The sequence below is a fragment of the Brassica napus genome, chromosome A4, assembly GCF_020379485.1.
Source record: "Brassica napus cultivar Da-Ae chromosome A4, Da-Ae, whole genome shotgun sequence".
In the NCBI taxonomy this organism is placed as follows: domain Eukaryota; kingdom Viridiplantae; phylum Streptophyta; class Magnoliopsida; order Brassicales; family Brassicaceae; genus Brassica; species Brassica napus.
In genome coordinates, this window is record NC_063437.1 from 922,757 (window position 1) to 939,407 (window position 16,651).

Here is a 16,651-nt window from a genome sequence, read left to right on the forward strand (position 1 = left end):
TGTTTTCTTTCTCCGGCTGAGAATGATATGATACCCATTTGAAATGGCGAGAAAAAATATTAGGAGTTGACAAAGAAATGGAAGTCAGCTCAAAAAACAAAACTACAATAATATACTACATCGTGATTTAAAAATTTAATCATTGGCCCCCCCAATTCGGTTACGTTTGAGTTTATTTATAAAATTTACATAGATGATTAAAAATTTAATGTATGATATCTCAGTGTGAACAATTCATTACCTAAATACATACTCTTCTTATATAAAAACCATTTCATTACCTACTTAATTTCGGTATATTAGTTTTTTTTTAATAATGTGACCCTCCAAAACACATTGTTGGTGATCGTGATACATTAACACGATCAGTAAACCTGCCTGCTTATTTAACAAGAATATAATTTCCCCAGAATATTTTTTTTGTTTGGAATATAACTCGTATTGTATATTTGTATTTGATAAACTGAGACATTATGCGAAGTTCTGTTTCAATGATAATAGTGTGCGTTGAAACAATAATAATTATCTTATACAATCTTTGCCTATTCAGTATTCTTGCAATACAATTGTAACTTGAATAATCCTGAAATATATAATTAATGGGCAACACACATGGTAATGTAGGTGAAAATCATTGAACAAACAAGAATACATATGCATCAAAGTTGAACTAGTGGCTTCATTTGATTACGGTAAACAAAGAAAAGAGTAATCTATTTTAACAAGAAAAATAATACTATCTTTAAGGATGTCCATTCTGATATTAAAATAATAATATTATTGTCATTACTATTTTAAAATTCATATATAAGCTGGGTGCTACTGCTGACTGTTGAGACGCAAAAAGATGAATAAGTGGGTGTTAAAAGGTGAAAAATTCGATCAATGATAATGTAGAATACTAATGCATATAGGTGTAGCTGCTAATATTTTTGTCTATATTAGTACGGATGATCGTACGTGACGTGCATGAACTCTTTTCGAAGCCTCGAAGGTCAATTAAAAGGTATATGGGACAAAACGTCCGATTAATAAACACGTCGTTAAATCTTTAATTGCTCTCGCATAAATCAAAGATTAGTCGGGGTTCCTTAATCAGCGGTGAATTAAATACGTTATTTACAACAATAAGTTATTTAATTTCGACAATTTGGTCTCACTTTCTTCTTCAATAAAGTCAACGAATATGGAAAAAAACATGCAATTTTCAAATATATATACAGTTAAATATATATTTTGATACGTGATCAGTAATTGACGATCGTATGCAAATACAATAATCCTGGTTAGTCGTTAAGATTGTCGTTTGGTGATAATACGTAAAATGACGTCGTACCGAATTGTACAGCTTGGTCAAGTCCGCCATGGCAACCAAATCTTTTTTGAAAGGTATGACGAAGGAATGTTTTATACTAATGTCACGTTAACGTGGACCTTTACACACGTGCACTACTTTCTACTTATCTGGTATAAAACGGCCCTAGAAAAGCCCATACGTTATTTAAGCGGGCTAGTAATTGCATGATTAGAGCCCAAGTCTAGTAACATCAAGACTCCAGCATGGGCCCTTTTATCAAGCCCATGAATATATATGAGGGTCGAGAGGAATTGACAGGTCAGAAGTGAAAAACGACACGCAGTGCTACTCGTAGGTGTTAAAACAGCCGAAAATGCCAAAACACACAGATAAATGTTCCATTTTTTTTACTTTTTATTTTTATAGATAAACTTTGGGTAAAGGTAAATCTTATATATGAAGAGATAATTAACTCTTTTTTTTTGTTGTACAAGAAAAAAAAAAGAATTTAATTTTTGTTTGCAGAACTCAAACCCAAGATTTAAAGAACACAGTTAATCACATGGTAAAGAAGTAAACAAATAATTAACCCTATATTTTTTCCTAGCTGCGAAGTCCACTGAAACAGCTTCACTTGATGAAACTTGAGCAATGGTTTGGTCTCTTTCATTTACATTTCAAGCTGGTAAGATAAACTTGAGACTGTATCACCGTGCACCCAACTTTAAACTCAGGAACCACCGTGAATCCCACCACTTTGCCTCGAGTAAGATTCACCGTCAACCTTGTTGAAAGTAAACTTGAAGTAGCTTGAAGATCAAGCTATCCTAATCTTATTAGGATTATGTTTATCCAATAGAGATTAGGATATATATGAAAGATAATTACTAATAGGTTTAGGAGTTTACCTAGTCCTATATATAATGATGAAAGATGTGATGAAACGATACGATTTGTGAAAGTGATTAAGCTTATTGAATTGAATAAAACGAAACGAGTACTTGTGAATTTCGACTTCTTGATTTCAATATTTGGTATCAGAGCCATATATCCTAATCAATTAAATCGACGACAAGAGAAACAACGACAACGACAATGGCATACGTAAAAGATGAAACTGAGGTCAAAATTAAGGAAACAGGGCCATCGTCCATCAAGTTTCCGATGCTGACTTCTACCAACTACACAGTTTGGGCTATGAAGATGAAGATTGCTCTCAAAGTAAACAAAGTCTGGGAAACAATTGATCCAGGGAGCAAGCATGAAGAGAAGAATAACTTGGCTATTGCCTTGTTGTTCCAATCCATACCCGAATCTTTAACTCTACAGGTTGGGAATCTCGACACATCCAAAGCTGTGTGGGACGCGATTCAAGCTAGGCATATCGGGGCTGAAAGAGTTCGAGAAGCTCGACTACAAACTTTAATGGCAGATTTCGACAAACTAAAGATGAAAGACGAAGATAATATTGATACCTTCGTCGGCAAGTTATCCGAGATCTCGTCAAAGTCAGCTTCACTTGGAACAATCATAGAAGAACCAAAACTTGTAAAGAAATTTTTAAAGAGTTTGCCAAGAAAAAAATATATTCACATGGTGGCATCCCTTGAACAAGTTCTGGATCTTAATGAAACTAGTTTCGAAGATATAGTTGGAAGGTTGAAAGCATATGAAGAGAGAATCAGCGAAGAAGAAGAAGAAGAAGAACAGAATGATGATCGAGAGAAACTAATGTATGCCAGTAACGAGTCGCAGCAAGATGGCTATGCTTACGGTCGAGGTAGAGGACGTAGTGGAAGAGGAAACTGGAGAGGAGGAAGAGGCCGAGGACGTACTGGAGGGTTCTATGCACAAAGAGAAGCATATAAACAGGGACAGTACGGAACAAAGGATAAAAGTCATATCACTTGCTTCTCTTGTGATAAACTCGGTCATTACGCCTCTGAATGTCCTGATGCAAAGCTTAAACTACAAGAAACTGTAGAAAAGAAAGAAGATGGCACGGAAGAAGCCGACGAATTAATGATGCATGAAATTGTTTACTTGAATGAACAAAAAGTAAAACCAAGCACCTTCGAAAGTGAGCAAGGTATGGAGAATGTGTGGTATCTTGACAATGGAGCAAGCAATCACATGAGCGGTAACCGTTTGTTCTTCTACAAACTCGACGAAGAAGTAACGGGCCTAGTCCGTTTTGGAGATGACTCTCGAATAGAGATAAAAGGAAAAGGTTCTATCAGGTTTGTTTTGAAAGGAGGCAACAAGAAGGTTCTAAGCAACGTCTACTATATACCCGGCTTGAAAAGCAATATAGTAAGCTTAGGACAGGCCACTGAAGCAGGGTGTGAAGTGAGTATGAAGGACGAGACGCTAAAACTTTTTGATCGAGCAGGACAAGTAATGATCAAGTGTACGAGATCGAAGAATCGACTATATAAAGTAATGTTACAAGCCGATACCGTTCAATGTCTACAGATCACAACATCTGCCGAGTCTACTAGATGGCATGCACGTCTCGGTCATCTCAACAATGAGACTTTGAAGATGATGATGAGCAAAAGCCTTGTTGTTGGCATGCCCAACATAGAGATCAACAAAGAAACCTGCGTATCATGCCTACTAGGAAAACAGACTAGGAAGTCTTTTCCAAAGTCGACTTCATACAGAGCAACACAGCCTCTTGAACTCATTCACGGAGATTTATGCGGGTCAATTACTCCTCCCACACCAGGAAGGAAGCGTTATGTTTTTGTACTGATTGATGATTTTTCTAGGTACATGTGGACAATATTACTGGAAGAAAAAAGCGAAGCATTTAGCAAATTCAAATCATTCAAGAAACTTGCAGAACAAGACACGAAAGCAACAGTTAAAACACTTCGAACTGATAGAGGTGGCGAGTTCCTCTCACATGAGTTCAGGGATTACTGCGATAAACACGGGATTCACAGACACTTTACAGCTCCATATTCACCTCAACAAAACGGAGTTGTAGAGCGTCGTAACCGCACCCTGCTTGAGATGACCAGAAGCTTGCTAAAACATATGAATATGCCTAACACTTTGTGGGGAGAAGCAGTGAGGCACGCCACTTATTTGATCAACAGAATCGCGACCAGAACTCTGTCTGAAAAAACACCATACGAGGAATTACGTAACAAACGTCCAAACGTCGAGCATCTCAAAATTTTCGGCTGTGTTTGCTACGCCAGAACAGAGGCGACAGGAAGGAGAAAGCTAGACGATCGATCGAAAGTATTGGTTCACTTAGGCATTGAACCTGGCACGAAGGCTTATCGGTTGCTTAACCCTGATAATAACAGAATCATTATCAGTCGCGATGTACACTTTGAGGAAGAGAAGCAGTGGAACTGGGGCACGACCCAAGAAAAGAATACCGAAGAATCTGGTTCTTTTGACGTAGAGATGATACCTCTACAAAGCAAAGATGATCATGAAGAAGCTCCACCAACAAACAATAATGAAGACAGTAGCGAGGAAACAGAGGATGAGGATAACGAAGAAACAGAGGAACAATCCATACCAAACCTCAGAAGATCAACAAGAGTTAGCACTCAGCCCTCCTACCTTGATGATTATATTCTTCAGGCAGAGGTTGAGTGTGAAAGACTCTTGATGGTCATAAATAACGAGCCATGGAGTTACAGTGAAACTAAGAGAATGCAAGTATGGGTTGACGCATGTGAGGACGAGCTATCTTCTATTGAGAAAAACAAAACCTGGACCCTTGTTGACTTACCGAAAGGATTTAAACCTATTGGGTTGAAATGGGTATTTAAGATAAAAAGAAATGCGGATGGGAGCATCAGCAAGTACAAGGCTCGTCTAGTGGCAAAGGGTTATGTACAAAGACACGGCATCGACTACGACGAAGTCTTTGCGCCGGTCGCACGTATTGAAACAATTCGAATGGTTATCTCGCTTGCAGCCTCTAAGGAATGGGAAATACATCACTTAGATGTTAAAACCGCATTCCTACATGGGGAGTTAAAAGAGGAAGTTTACGTCAATCAACCCGAGGGATTTGAGATCAAAGGGAAGGAAGAGAAAGTCTACAAGCTTAACAAAGCTCTTTACGGCCTTAGACAGGCTCCAAGGGCTTGGAACGTCAAGCTTAACCGGATTCTACAAGGTCTCGGCTTCACCAGATGTTCCAAGGAGCCATCGTTGTACCGGAAAGAAGAGAAGAAAGGACTGATTATTGTGTGTGTTTATGTGGATGACTTGCTAGTCACGGGCGCGTGCCTACAGTCAATAATGGACTTCAAACAGGAGATGAGAAGCAAGTTCGAAATGAGCGACTTAGGCAAGCTAACATACTATCTAGGTATCGAGGTTTGTCAACGAAAGGGAAGTATTGTATTGTCGCAAGACAAGTATGCTCGAAAGATTCTTGAAGAAACAAGCATGAAAGACTGTAACCTTACTCATATTCCCATGGATCTTAACGTGCGACTGTCGAAGTTTACTCAAGAAAGAAGCATTAATGAAACGGAATATAGGAGAAGTATAGGTTGTCTCCGTTACCTACTACACACCAGACCCGACTTGTTCTTTAGCGTGGGAGTGCTCAGTAGGTATATGCAAGATCCTAAAGAGTCTCATGGAGCGGCACTGAAACAGGTGCTGAGATATTTGCGTGGAACAACATCACTCGGTCTACAGTTCGGAGTGTCAAATAGCCATGAACTGATAGGCTTCAGCGACAGTTCACACAACGTTGATGATGATGATGGGAAGAGCACCACCGGACACATATTTTATCTTGGTGGAAGCCCTATAACTTGGTGTTCTCAGAAGCAAGAGATTGTGGCTTTATCATCATGTGAGGCTGAGTTTATGGCCGCAACAGAAGCTGCCAAACAAGCCATTTGGCTCCAAGAGCTCTTAGGCAAAGTTGAAGGAAAAGCGTGCAAGAAAGTGGTTATTAAGGTTGATAACAAATCTGCGATCGCTCTCACGAAGAATCCTGTATTTCATGGACGAAGCAAGCACATTCATAGAAGGTTTCATTTCATTCGGGAGTGTGTCGAGAACGAACAGGTTGAAGTAGAGCATGTTCCGGGGAGTGAGCAGAAAGCTGATATATTAACCAAATCGCTTGGTCGTGTGAAGTTTGCAGAGATGAGAAGACTGATCGGAGTTCAAAATGTGAAAGATGAAGACTTCAAGCTTAAGGGGGAGAATGTTGAAAGTAAACTTGAAGTAGCTTGAAGATCAAGCTATCCTAATCTTATTAGGATTATGTTTATCCAATAGAGATTAGGATATATATGAAAGATAATTACTAATAGGTTTAGGAGTTTACCTAGTCCTATATATAATGATGAAAGATGTGATGAAACGATACGATTTGTGAAAGTGATTAAGCTTATTGAATTGAATAAAACGAAACGAGTACTTGTGAATTTCGACTTCTTGATTTCAATAAACCTCTTATCTTCCTTCCTTCTCAAGACATCCTCCATAAAAACAATCGAAAAATCAACTCCACTTTCAACTTGAATAATCTCAACCTCAGGATCAAACGACAATGCTAGCTTATTCAGTGTCCACACCGAGCTAGCCATCGCGACAAAACACTCATAGAACGTGCCCATAGACCTCCAAGAACTCAAAACCTAGAGAACGCACAATCTTTATCTCTTTCAAGAAGCTCCATGGGATTACTCGACACATGCTGCATCAACTCCCTCAACGAATAACTCTCTTCATCATCATCGAAACCACGAAACATCCCCAAGCAAACGTAAGACAACAACGCATACCTGTTATGCCCTTTCTCAGCATAATCAACCTCAGCTAAATCCAAACCCCACCCAGCTTTCTCCATCAGCTCAATCAAAACGCTAGTGAACTTCTTCACACCTTTCACTACATCACGCAGCATAGACTCGTATACCCTAAACGACAACACAACATCAGACGAGTTTTCAGACAATCTCTTCGACAGCTTCGAGTTAGACTTTTGAGCCTTGCTTAGTCTCTTCCTCAGCCTCAAAACCAACGAATCCTTACCGTCCATCTCACCTTGTAACCGGTTTGAAACCGTTCCCAAAGCCTTTCACTTTCCTCAAACCGTTAATGATGGATCGGTGCTTTGGATGCATTGGAAGAAAGAAATGCACAAAGTCTTTCACTTTCCACTCTATTTTTTTCTTCATTTTATTTTTTACATTATAGTTTTTATTTTATTTCATGATAAGGTTAACGGTAACAAGTTGAAAACCAACGACTATGCGATTATTTACACCAATTATGTAAAGAGGCAAACATCAAAGTAATCATTTAAGTGAGTTGATAAATGTTATCAATGTTTTTGAAAATTATTGCATTGATATAATTTTATATTTTTATAATTCTACTTGTTTTATGATAATTTACATTTCTGTTTATACTATCATGTCTACATGATAGTTCGTCTTGTATTATGCTAAATATTTTAAAGTTTTTTTTTAAATTTATATAGTTATTAATAAAATGCATTTTCAAATCTTGAACTGTAGACTTTCAAATTTAGAAACTTAGTGAATCTTTAATCAAATCATTAAATTACGAATTTATAAATATCATGTTTTTGTTCAGATTAATTTGTCACTAGGATATCCACGTTTATCTTTTAGTAAATTAAATTCAGTTCGAGTGAGTTGTTTACTTTAGGTTAATTTTTAATAAATAGTTTTTATGTAATTTTCTACTAATCTGTAAATCGGATTGGATGTAAACTTGGCCTATAGGTTTTAATTTATATAAAGTTTTACTTGTATACAACTTTGATTGTTGACCACTGAGACTAATCAGAGCTTTGAATTCACCTTTACGAAGAGATGTCTTCCGAAAAATATATCCACGATTCTTGCTTTGTTTCTTCCTTTTTCTTCACGTCTTTGTGATGCTTTTAGCAAACATTTGAGTGCTAATTAGTTATAACTATGTTAATAGTGATATTTGCGGTTTTATCTACTTACGTATCTCAATCATAACAGGTATACATGCTTTTTATTTTCACATATGCCGCTAGAAAGAAGTCCAAGAAAATATATTTTTGTGTGTTTTAATATTTCAACGATACAAATTAGTTGTCTGTTATCAAAATAATGTTATCTCCCAACTCCTGGTTGGCGATTGCGCGTGCTCCCCCTCTGCAACCCACGGCTCCGGCCGGCATCCTCTGCCGCCCCCCTCCCCTCCCCGATCCTCCCGACCCAACTCACTTTCCTCCCCTCCCCGCCCCCCGTTCACCCTCTAATCTCTCGAAACCTTCCTCTCTTCCCCCTTCTCAACCCTTGCGCCCTGTTCACCCGACACCTACTACCACCCTTCTGTCCGCTGGTGTTCCTTCTCCGGCTACCTCTTCCTCCCCCACCCTATCCAAGGTACTACCCCCCTCATCTGCTTCTCTCCTCCTAGCTTCCTTCCTCCATTCCCCTTTCCCTAACTGTTCACCAAACCCTATCCCAATTTCCTCTACTACTATGAACCCCCCTCTTAACCCTCAATCTCTTCCCCCTATTTCTCCCCCTCAACCTTCCAGCCTTCTTGGTGCTGGACCCTCCCTATCTCAATCCCCATTACCTCATCCTTTTCCATTTACTGATCCTTCCCCCCCTTCTGCCCCCCCTACCTGGGCTTCAAAAGTAAGATCTAATACAGATAGGACCCTCTGTAGGCTATCTCCACAAACCTTCTCTCCAAGCGGTGTTCCTAGAGTAATCATTCCGGATGAAGTCTACCAAAAAGGAGCTGAGCTTCATAAAGACTTCCTCATCTGCAGATTCTTTGGTCGAATCCCTGCATATAAGCTCATTCAGAATGTACTGAACTATCTTTGGGGAAAAGGTAAACATCTGGAAATCCACATGTTACCTACCACAAACTCTGCCCTCGTGAGACTCTCTAATGACTTCATCCGAGAAAAGGTCCTTCTCAAAAGATTCTGGTACGTTGAGACATCCATGTTCCATGTCTCCCAATGGTCAGAATCGGCTACAACAACCACTCCCTCACTCCAACGCATTCAGCTCTGGGCTCATTTAAAGGGCGTCCCATTCGATCTAATTTATAATGCTGGGCTCAGTCATATTGCTGGGCAGATAGGTGAACCGAAAGAAACGGATGACTGGACACTAAGTCTCTCGAGCGTTAGTGTCGCCCATGTTAAAGTTGAGGTCGATACCTCCATCCCGCTGCCACAAATTGTAGAAGTGGGCCGCTCAGATGGCTCCTTTGTCAATGTGGAAGTTGATTACCCATGGACCCCTCCGATATGCTCTCATTGTAAAGAGTTGGGCCATATCTCCCGTAACTGCCCTCTCCTCCCTGAACCACCTAAAACTGCCCCTGCTACTGACCCTCAAACCAAACCCTCAAACCCTGCTAAACATGTCTGCTACTCCTGCAAAGCCTCAGGTCACTTGATGAAAAACTGCCCAAAGGGTCCAAAAGAGTGGATTGAGGTATCTCGCAGGAAAAAATTGGTTGGAGATCCTGTGGAGGATCCTCTCACAGTGCCTCGTGTGGCGGTCGATACTCACTTACCAGCGGAAGATCCTCCTCTTATTCCTTCTGATACTGAGCCTCCTCTCGAGGATACCCCCATTATCCCCCCTCCTTCTCCTGTTTCTATGGATATTGACCTCTCCTCCTGCCACCTTGCCCCAGCCTCTCCTGTTCCCCCAGCCTCCCCAGTATCTCCTCCTCACCTTGAAAACTGCATTCTTGGCCTCGCAGCTGTTTGTCCATCCCGCCCTGTAATCATTAACAGCAATGCCTTAAGTCTTAAAAAACCCAGAACCGCAAGAAATAAACCCACTTCACTTAACCCTTTTCAAATACTAACCCCACCTGACCCCTCCCCTTCAAATACCCCTCCTCACTCCCCTTCTTCCTCGCCTAAATCACCACCATCCATAGCTTCCCTTAACCCTTTTGTTCTCCCCCTTTTTAACCAATCTTCAGCCGCTATATCTTCTCTAAACTCCTCTTCTCACCCGCCCCTCCCTGATCTAGCGGAGGGTTCCCCTTCCCTTTAATTATGTGTACAAATATATTTTTTTGGAATGTCCGTGGATTCAATGACCAGGACAAGCATCACCCTTTTGTTCAGTGGCTTAATCTTCACAAGCCGCTAGTTGGCGCTATTTTGGAATCGCATATTAAAGAGCCTAATCTAAGCCATATTATGTCTAGAGTTTGCCCAAGCTGGAATTTTACCTCAAACCATGACACGGAAGAGGACGGGAGAATCATTATCTTGTGGAAGTACCCAGCAACTGTTCAAGTTTTGCACCAATCTCGGCAGTCTCTTACTTGCGAAGTCTCTCTCCCTCGTTTACCCCGATTCACTTTCACTGCGGTCTATGCTTCCAACCTCCGTGAAGAGCGTCGTTCCCTTTGGGACGATTTATATGAAGTTCAAACCACTCTCTTCTTGGATCATAGGAACTGGATCATTGGAGGGGATTTTAACCAGATCACCCACCATGAAGAACACTCTTCCTCCTCTGTCGCTCAACTTTCCAGCGATATGACCGAATTGCAAGATCATTTTCTTCGGTTGGGAATTTCTGATCTTAGATTCCAAGGATCATACCATACTTGGACCAACAAATGCCCCTCCTCCCCTACTACAAAAAAGCTTGATCGGGCATTAGTGAATGGGAACTGGGTTGATGCTTTCCCGAACAGTGTAGCCTCTTTCCTACCCTATGAATTTTTCGACCATACTCCCTGCCTCATCGACCTTTCCTGTCCCCTTCCCTCAATTGGAACCCGTCCCTTCAAGTACTTCAACTTCCTCTCAAACCACTCTTCCTTTCTCACTGCGGTTGAGAATGCATGGATTCTAAGTGGGAGCTTTGCGCATGACCTCCACACGTTGGGCTATAAACTAAAAACAATAAAGAGAGATTTAAAAACACTAAACAAAGAGAGATTTTCTGATATTGAGAAGAGAGTTTTAGAAACTAACTGTTTGCTCAAAGATGTGCAGGTACAATCTCTAGCGGACCCTACCACAGCCTCCTTTACTACAGAAAAAGAACTCATGGCGCAATGGACCTTCCTGAAAGGAATTGAAGAAGCTTTCTTCAAGCAAAAGTCCCGAATCAACTGGTTGAGACTGGGTGATCAGAATACAACTTTTTTCATCAGAGTAGCAGCCAGTCGCAAAGCTTATAACTCCATTCGATCACTCCTCCTACCTTCTGGTGTGCTTGTGACTGACCCGGAGGAGATGTGTATTATTGCAGTTAATCACTTCAAAGGGATTTTGGCACCTACTAACCTTTCCCAGCTAGTTTCCTCTCTTCAGTGGTTTGATCAACTTCAACCATTTCGGTGCTCTGACGATCAGAAATGCAGTCTTGCCTCCTACCCTTCAGCAGAGGAGATTCAGAGAACCATCCTAAAGCTAAACCCTCACAAGTCCCCTGGACCTGATGGGTTCACCTCGGCCTTCTTCAAGGACGCTTGGACAATTGTTGGGCCTGAAACAATTGCAGCAACTAAACAATTCTTCACCACAGCCTTTCTGCCAGCTGCAACTAATGCAACAATTCTCACGCTGGTTCCCAAAAGGCCGGGTGCTTCCTCTATATCAGACTTCAGGCCAATTTCTTGTTGTAACACCACTTACAAGACGATCTCTAAGTTACTGGTGAAGCGCTTAAAATCCATTCTGCCAGAGGTCATCTTACCTAATCAAACAGCGTTTGTCCAGGGCAGACTACTCATAGAGAATACCATTCTTGCATCTGAAATTGTCCAGGGCTATCACAAGATAGGAGGGCCCAAGAGAATCACACTCAAAGTAGACATAGCGAAAGCTTTTGATACTATAAGATGGGAATTCATATTCCAGTGTTTGAGAAGCTTAGCTGTTCCAGAAATTTTTCTGCGATGGCTCCATGCTTGTGTCTGTACCACTTCTTACTCTCTGGGTTTCAACGGTGCTACCTACGGGTTCTTCAAGGGTTCTAGAGGCCTTCGCCAAGGTGACCCACTTAGTCCCTATCTGTTTGTGCTAGCAATGAACTGCCTATCCTTATCTCTGAACAAAGCAGCTAGGGAAGGTCAATTTGGCTACCACTCCAAGTGCCAAAGAACGAGCTTGACTCATCTATGCTTCGCCGATGACCTCTTAATATTCTGTGATGGTGAGCCTGAGTCAGTTACCGCCATCTTGAATATCCTAAAAGATTTTGAGCTTCGTTCGGGACTAGCGATTAGCGTGGAAAAGACCTCTTTGTTTACTGCAGGAATTAAACCCCATGAGTTAGTTCAGATAAAAGCAGCTACGGGGCTATCTGAAGGAACTCTACCGGTAAGATACCTAGGAGTGCCGCTCTGCACCAAGAAACTGTCGCTAACACATTGTGCACCGCTGCTCCAAAGTATCAAATCCAAGCTGCATTCTTGGACAGTACGCACTCTCTCTTTTGCAGGTAGACTTCAACTCCTCTCTACTGTCATAGCGGGCATAGTCAATTTCTGGTCTTGCGCATACATCCTTCCCAAAGCCTGCACAGATGAGATTGACTCGCTTAGCAGCAAATTCCTATGGAAAGGCAAACCGATGGTCCAAATGCAGCAAAGTGGGTTGGGAAAGTGTAACAAAACCTAAAGCTGAAGGGGGTTAGGCCTTCGTAACTTGACTCAATGGAACATCGCTGCTGCTCTCAAACTCATTTGGATTCTTTTCTTCAGACAAGACTCTATCTGGTCCTCCTGGTTCGTAACTGAAGTTCTCTGCGGGAATGCAAATAATTTTTGGGTCATCAATACAAAACAGAAACACACCTGGATGACAAATAAATTGATCTCACTAAGGGATATCGCCTACCCTTGGATCAAGGCTCTACTGGGAAATGGAGAGAGGACTTACTTCTGGTCTTCAAATTGGTCCCCCTTTGGACGCATTAAAGATTTCTTGCGTGGTGAGGCCTCTGCTTCTCTTGGAATCCATCAAGACTCGACCCTGGCTGAACTCTGGGAGCTGGATCATTGGGTTCTTCCTGCAGCGAGATCAGAAAACCAGGTCAAAATCTTCTCACATCTCACATCACTCTCTATTACTAATCAGCCAGATCAACTTCTATGGAGCCCTAACAACTTGCCATCAGAGAAATATTCAACACAACTCATCTATAACCTGATCAGGACGGCTGCGCCTGCTGTTCCATGGCACAAGGAAGTTTGGTTCTCTGGAGGTATCCCGAAACATAAGTTCTTAACTTGGCTAATGACCCTAAATCGTTGTCCTACTAAAGATAGGATGCTCCAGTGGGGGATCCAAATTGATGGTGGATGCGTGCTCTGCCAAACTCAGATCGAATCCCGGAACCATCTGTTCTTCCATTGCAGATACTCTTGGGACGTTTGGTCGTCTCTAGCTTCACGTTGCTCGGTTTCTCCCTCCCCTGATTGGGACGCGACATTGACAACGCTACACAACTACAGGGGGACACGACCATGGAGGAAGCTACTACTACTCTCCTGGCAAGCGGCAATTTACCTCCTATGGTCTGAACGTAATCAAAGACTCCACCGAAACCGGTTCAGGTCATCAGACTCCCTCCTATTGGAAATTGATAAGCAAATCAGACTTCGGATTGCAAGCTTCCGGCTCTCAAACCCGGCTGAGTCCTCCCAACTTCTCCAACTTTGGTTCTCTTCCGTTTGATCACCACTTTTGATCGAAGATCACGTAACCTCTCCAACTTCGTTATCATCTATCAAAATTGGGCTACTGTCTTGGGCTTTACTCTTTCTCATAACTACATTTGGGCTCTAGTTTTTGTTTATCTAATTAAGCCATTTGGCTAACTATGCTAACGCATTGTAACATTTTCATTCTCATGCTTTCAATAGAAAAACTTTTAGCAAAAAAAAAAAAAAAAAAAAAATATTTCAACATTTTTTTCGAACTTCAATGTTAAGCATCTACACGTGATTGATAGAATGAAAAAAAATCCGCTACCATGACGAATTACAAATAAAAGCGACAACCGAGCTTGCGCAGTCTGATTAGACCATTTACAATGGCACGTTTCAACTGTTAAATTGCTTCAATTGCATCTGTTGAAAAAATCAGATGCATTATTATGTTAGTGTTATTTTTTTTAATACCGTGAGATTCCAAAGTATTTATAAGCCCAAATACAAACCACACGAGACTTTGCATTCGGATACACAAGTAATCCATCAATATGACACATATAAGTGGCCAAGGGTGCATTAGTGTTATTGCTATGTTACCACATGAAACAGCAAACAGGGACGGTTCAATATTGAATTGTAGCTTCATTTGATATTATAAAGTCGTAATTCTAAACTACCCGAAAGTTTGGAGTAAAGAACCTGTAATTTTCTAAATAAAAACACACAATATATAATGAGAATTCGGCCAAAAAAATCACGAACTTTGCACGAATTGCCAAAATAAACCTGAACTTTTGGACTGGCCAAAAAAATACCAAACTTTTCATTGACTTTAAAATTTATTAACAATGTCTTTATTGACTTGCCAATTTAGCACGACGTTAGCAACTTAACAGAAAAAAATTGACGTCGTTTATTGTTCCGTTAACTGAAACGACGTCGTTTTTGTTTTACATGATCTGAAAATAAAAACAAGTAGAACCCTGGATTCGAACTCGGGTTGCTTGGGTGAAATGATAATGTATTTAACCACTGGGCTAAAGGCGTTTTCAATATAGTTTCAAACACATTTAACTTTATTTGGTACTCACTGAATATAAAAAGTTCTCTCAAAACATAAAAGATCTTTAAAATTACAAAATATTGAAAAATAAAGATTTTGTAAAAAACAAATTGAACTTAGAAATATTTTTTTTCTTTAAATAATCAAAACATTTTCAAAAAAATTCATTTTTTAAAATTAAATTAAAAATTGAAAAATAAAGAATTTTTTTATAAAATTAATTTTGAAATTAAAATAATTATTTTTCTTTAAAAAAAACAAAAATCTTCCAAAATTTTCAATTTTTTAAAATTAAATTAAAAATTGAAAAAATAAATAATTTTTTTTACAAAATTAATTTTGAAACTAAAATAATTATTTTTCTATTAAAAAAAATCTTCCAAAATTTTCAACTTTTTAAAAAACTTAATTTTTAGCTGATAATTGTAACTTAATTTTTTGCATTTTCTTTGATTTTTTAAAAAAATTGGATTTTTTTAAAAGAAAATTTTGGAAGATTTTTGATTTTTTAAAGAAAGAAAAAGTTTATTTTTAATTTCAAAATAAAATTTACAAAAAAATAATTATTTTTCAATTTTTTGGAAATTTAAAGATTTTCAAAAGTTTTTAGAGAATTTTTTGAGTTTATGAGAAATTAGGGTTATGTTTTGTTTTATTTCAATCATCCACGTCTTTTGATCAATAAAAACAAATTTGTATCTAATCTTTTAAAATGTCTCACTAGCCCAGTGGCAAAACTCCCCTCTGTTAAGTCCAAGAGTGTGTGGGTTCGAGTCCAACCAACAACAATTTTAAGATTTTGTCTTACACAAAAGAACTGAATGAAACGACGTCGTTTCACTAAACGGTAGTATTTAACGGTGGGTTAACACAGTTTTAACTGTCGGTTAACGGTTTGTTATTTTGGTCAGTCAATCGTAAGTTTCTTAATAAACTAAAAAAGTCAACGAAAGTTTAGGATTTTATTGGCCAGGCTCGAGTACATGTTTATTTTGGCAATTCGTGTAAAGTTCGTGCTTTTTTTGGCCGAATTCCCAATATATAATATTAGTTTCATCTTGAATGTCACTTAATCAGTCACTTAATCATGCGACATTTGTCTATCAACTATCAAATGTAAGAGTTTTATGCTTGTTGTCTTTGTTTGATGTAGTAAAAATCTAAAGTAACTGTAATTTTCTAAATCAAAAACCACAATATATAATACTTCATCCATTTTATAAATAATGTTATTTTGATATTTTTTACATGTATTAAAATAATTAAAATATATTAATACTCTTATTGGATACACTTATTTAACAAATAGTATTTAAAATAAATAAAAATATTTATAAGATCAAGTCATTTGTAATTAGTATTATTAAATTCAAAGTAGATATAAATTGCATTTGAATTCTAAATGATTATTTTTTGGGAACAAAAAATATATTATGACATTATTAGTTTTATCTCAAAGGTCATCTAATCATGTGCCATCTGTTTATTAACTATCAATTGTAAGAGTTTTAAACCTATTGTCTTTTTTTTTTTAAACCTATTGTCTTTGTTTGCTGTACTAGAAATTTAAGCCAACAGCCAGTTTATATGGTTTTGTTACCGGTCCGCAT

The 16,651-nt window shown here is 39.0% G+C and overlaps 1 protein-coding gene and 1 pseudogene across 1 annotated transcript; one reads left to right on the forward strand and one right to left on the reverse strand.

Moving 5' to 3' along the window:
* Positions 1 to 1,963: 1,963 nt before the first annotated feature.
* LOC125608409 lies at positions 1,964 to 7,482 on the reverse strand (annotated as a pseudogene).
* A 5,639-nt stretch (positions 7,483 to 13,121) lies between these two features.
* LOC106447775 lies at positions 13,122 to 14,000 on the forward strand. The gene has a single exon (XM_013889744.1). It carries the CDS (start codon positions 13,122 to 13,124, stop codon positions 13,998 to 14,000), a length of 879 nt encoding a protein of 292 aa, XP_013745198.1.
* The last annotated feature ends 2,651 nt before the right edge of the window (positions 14,001 to 16,651 follow it).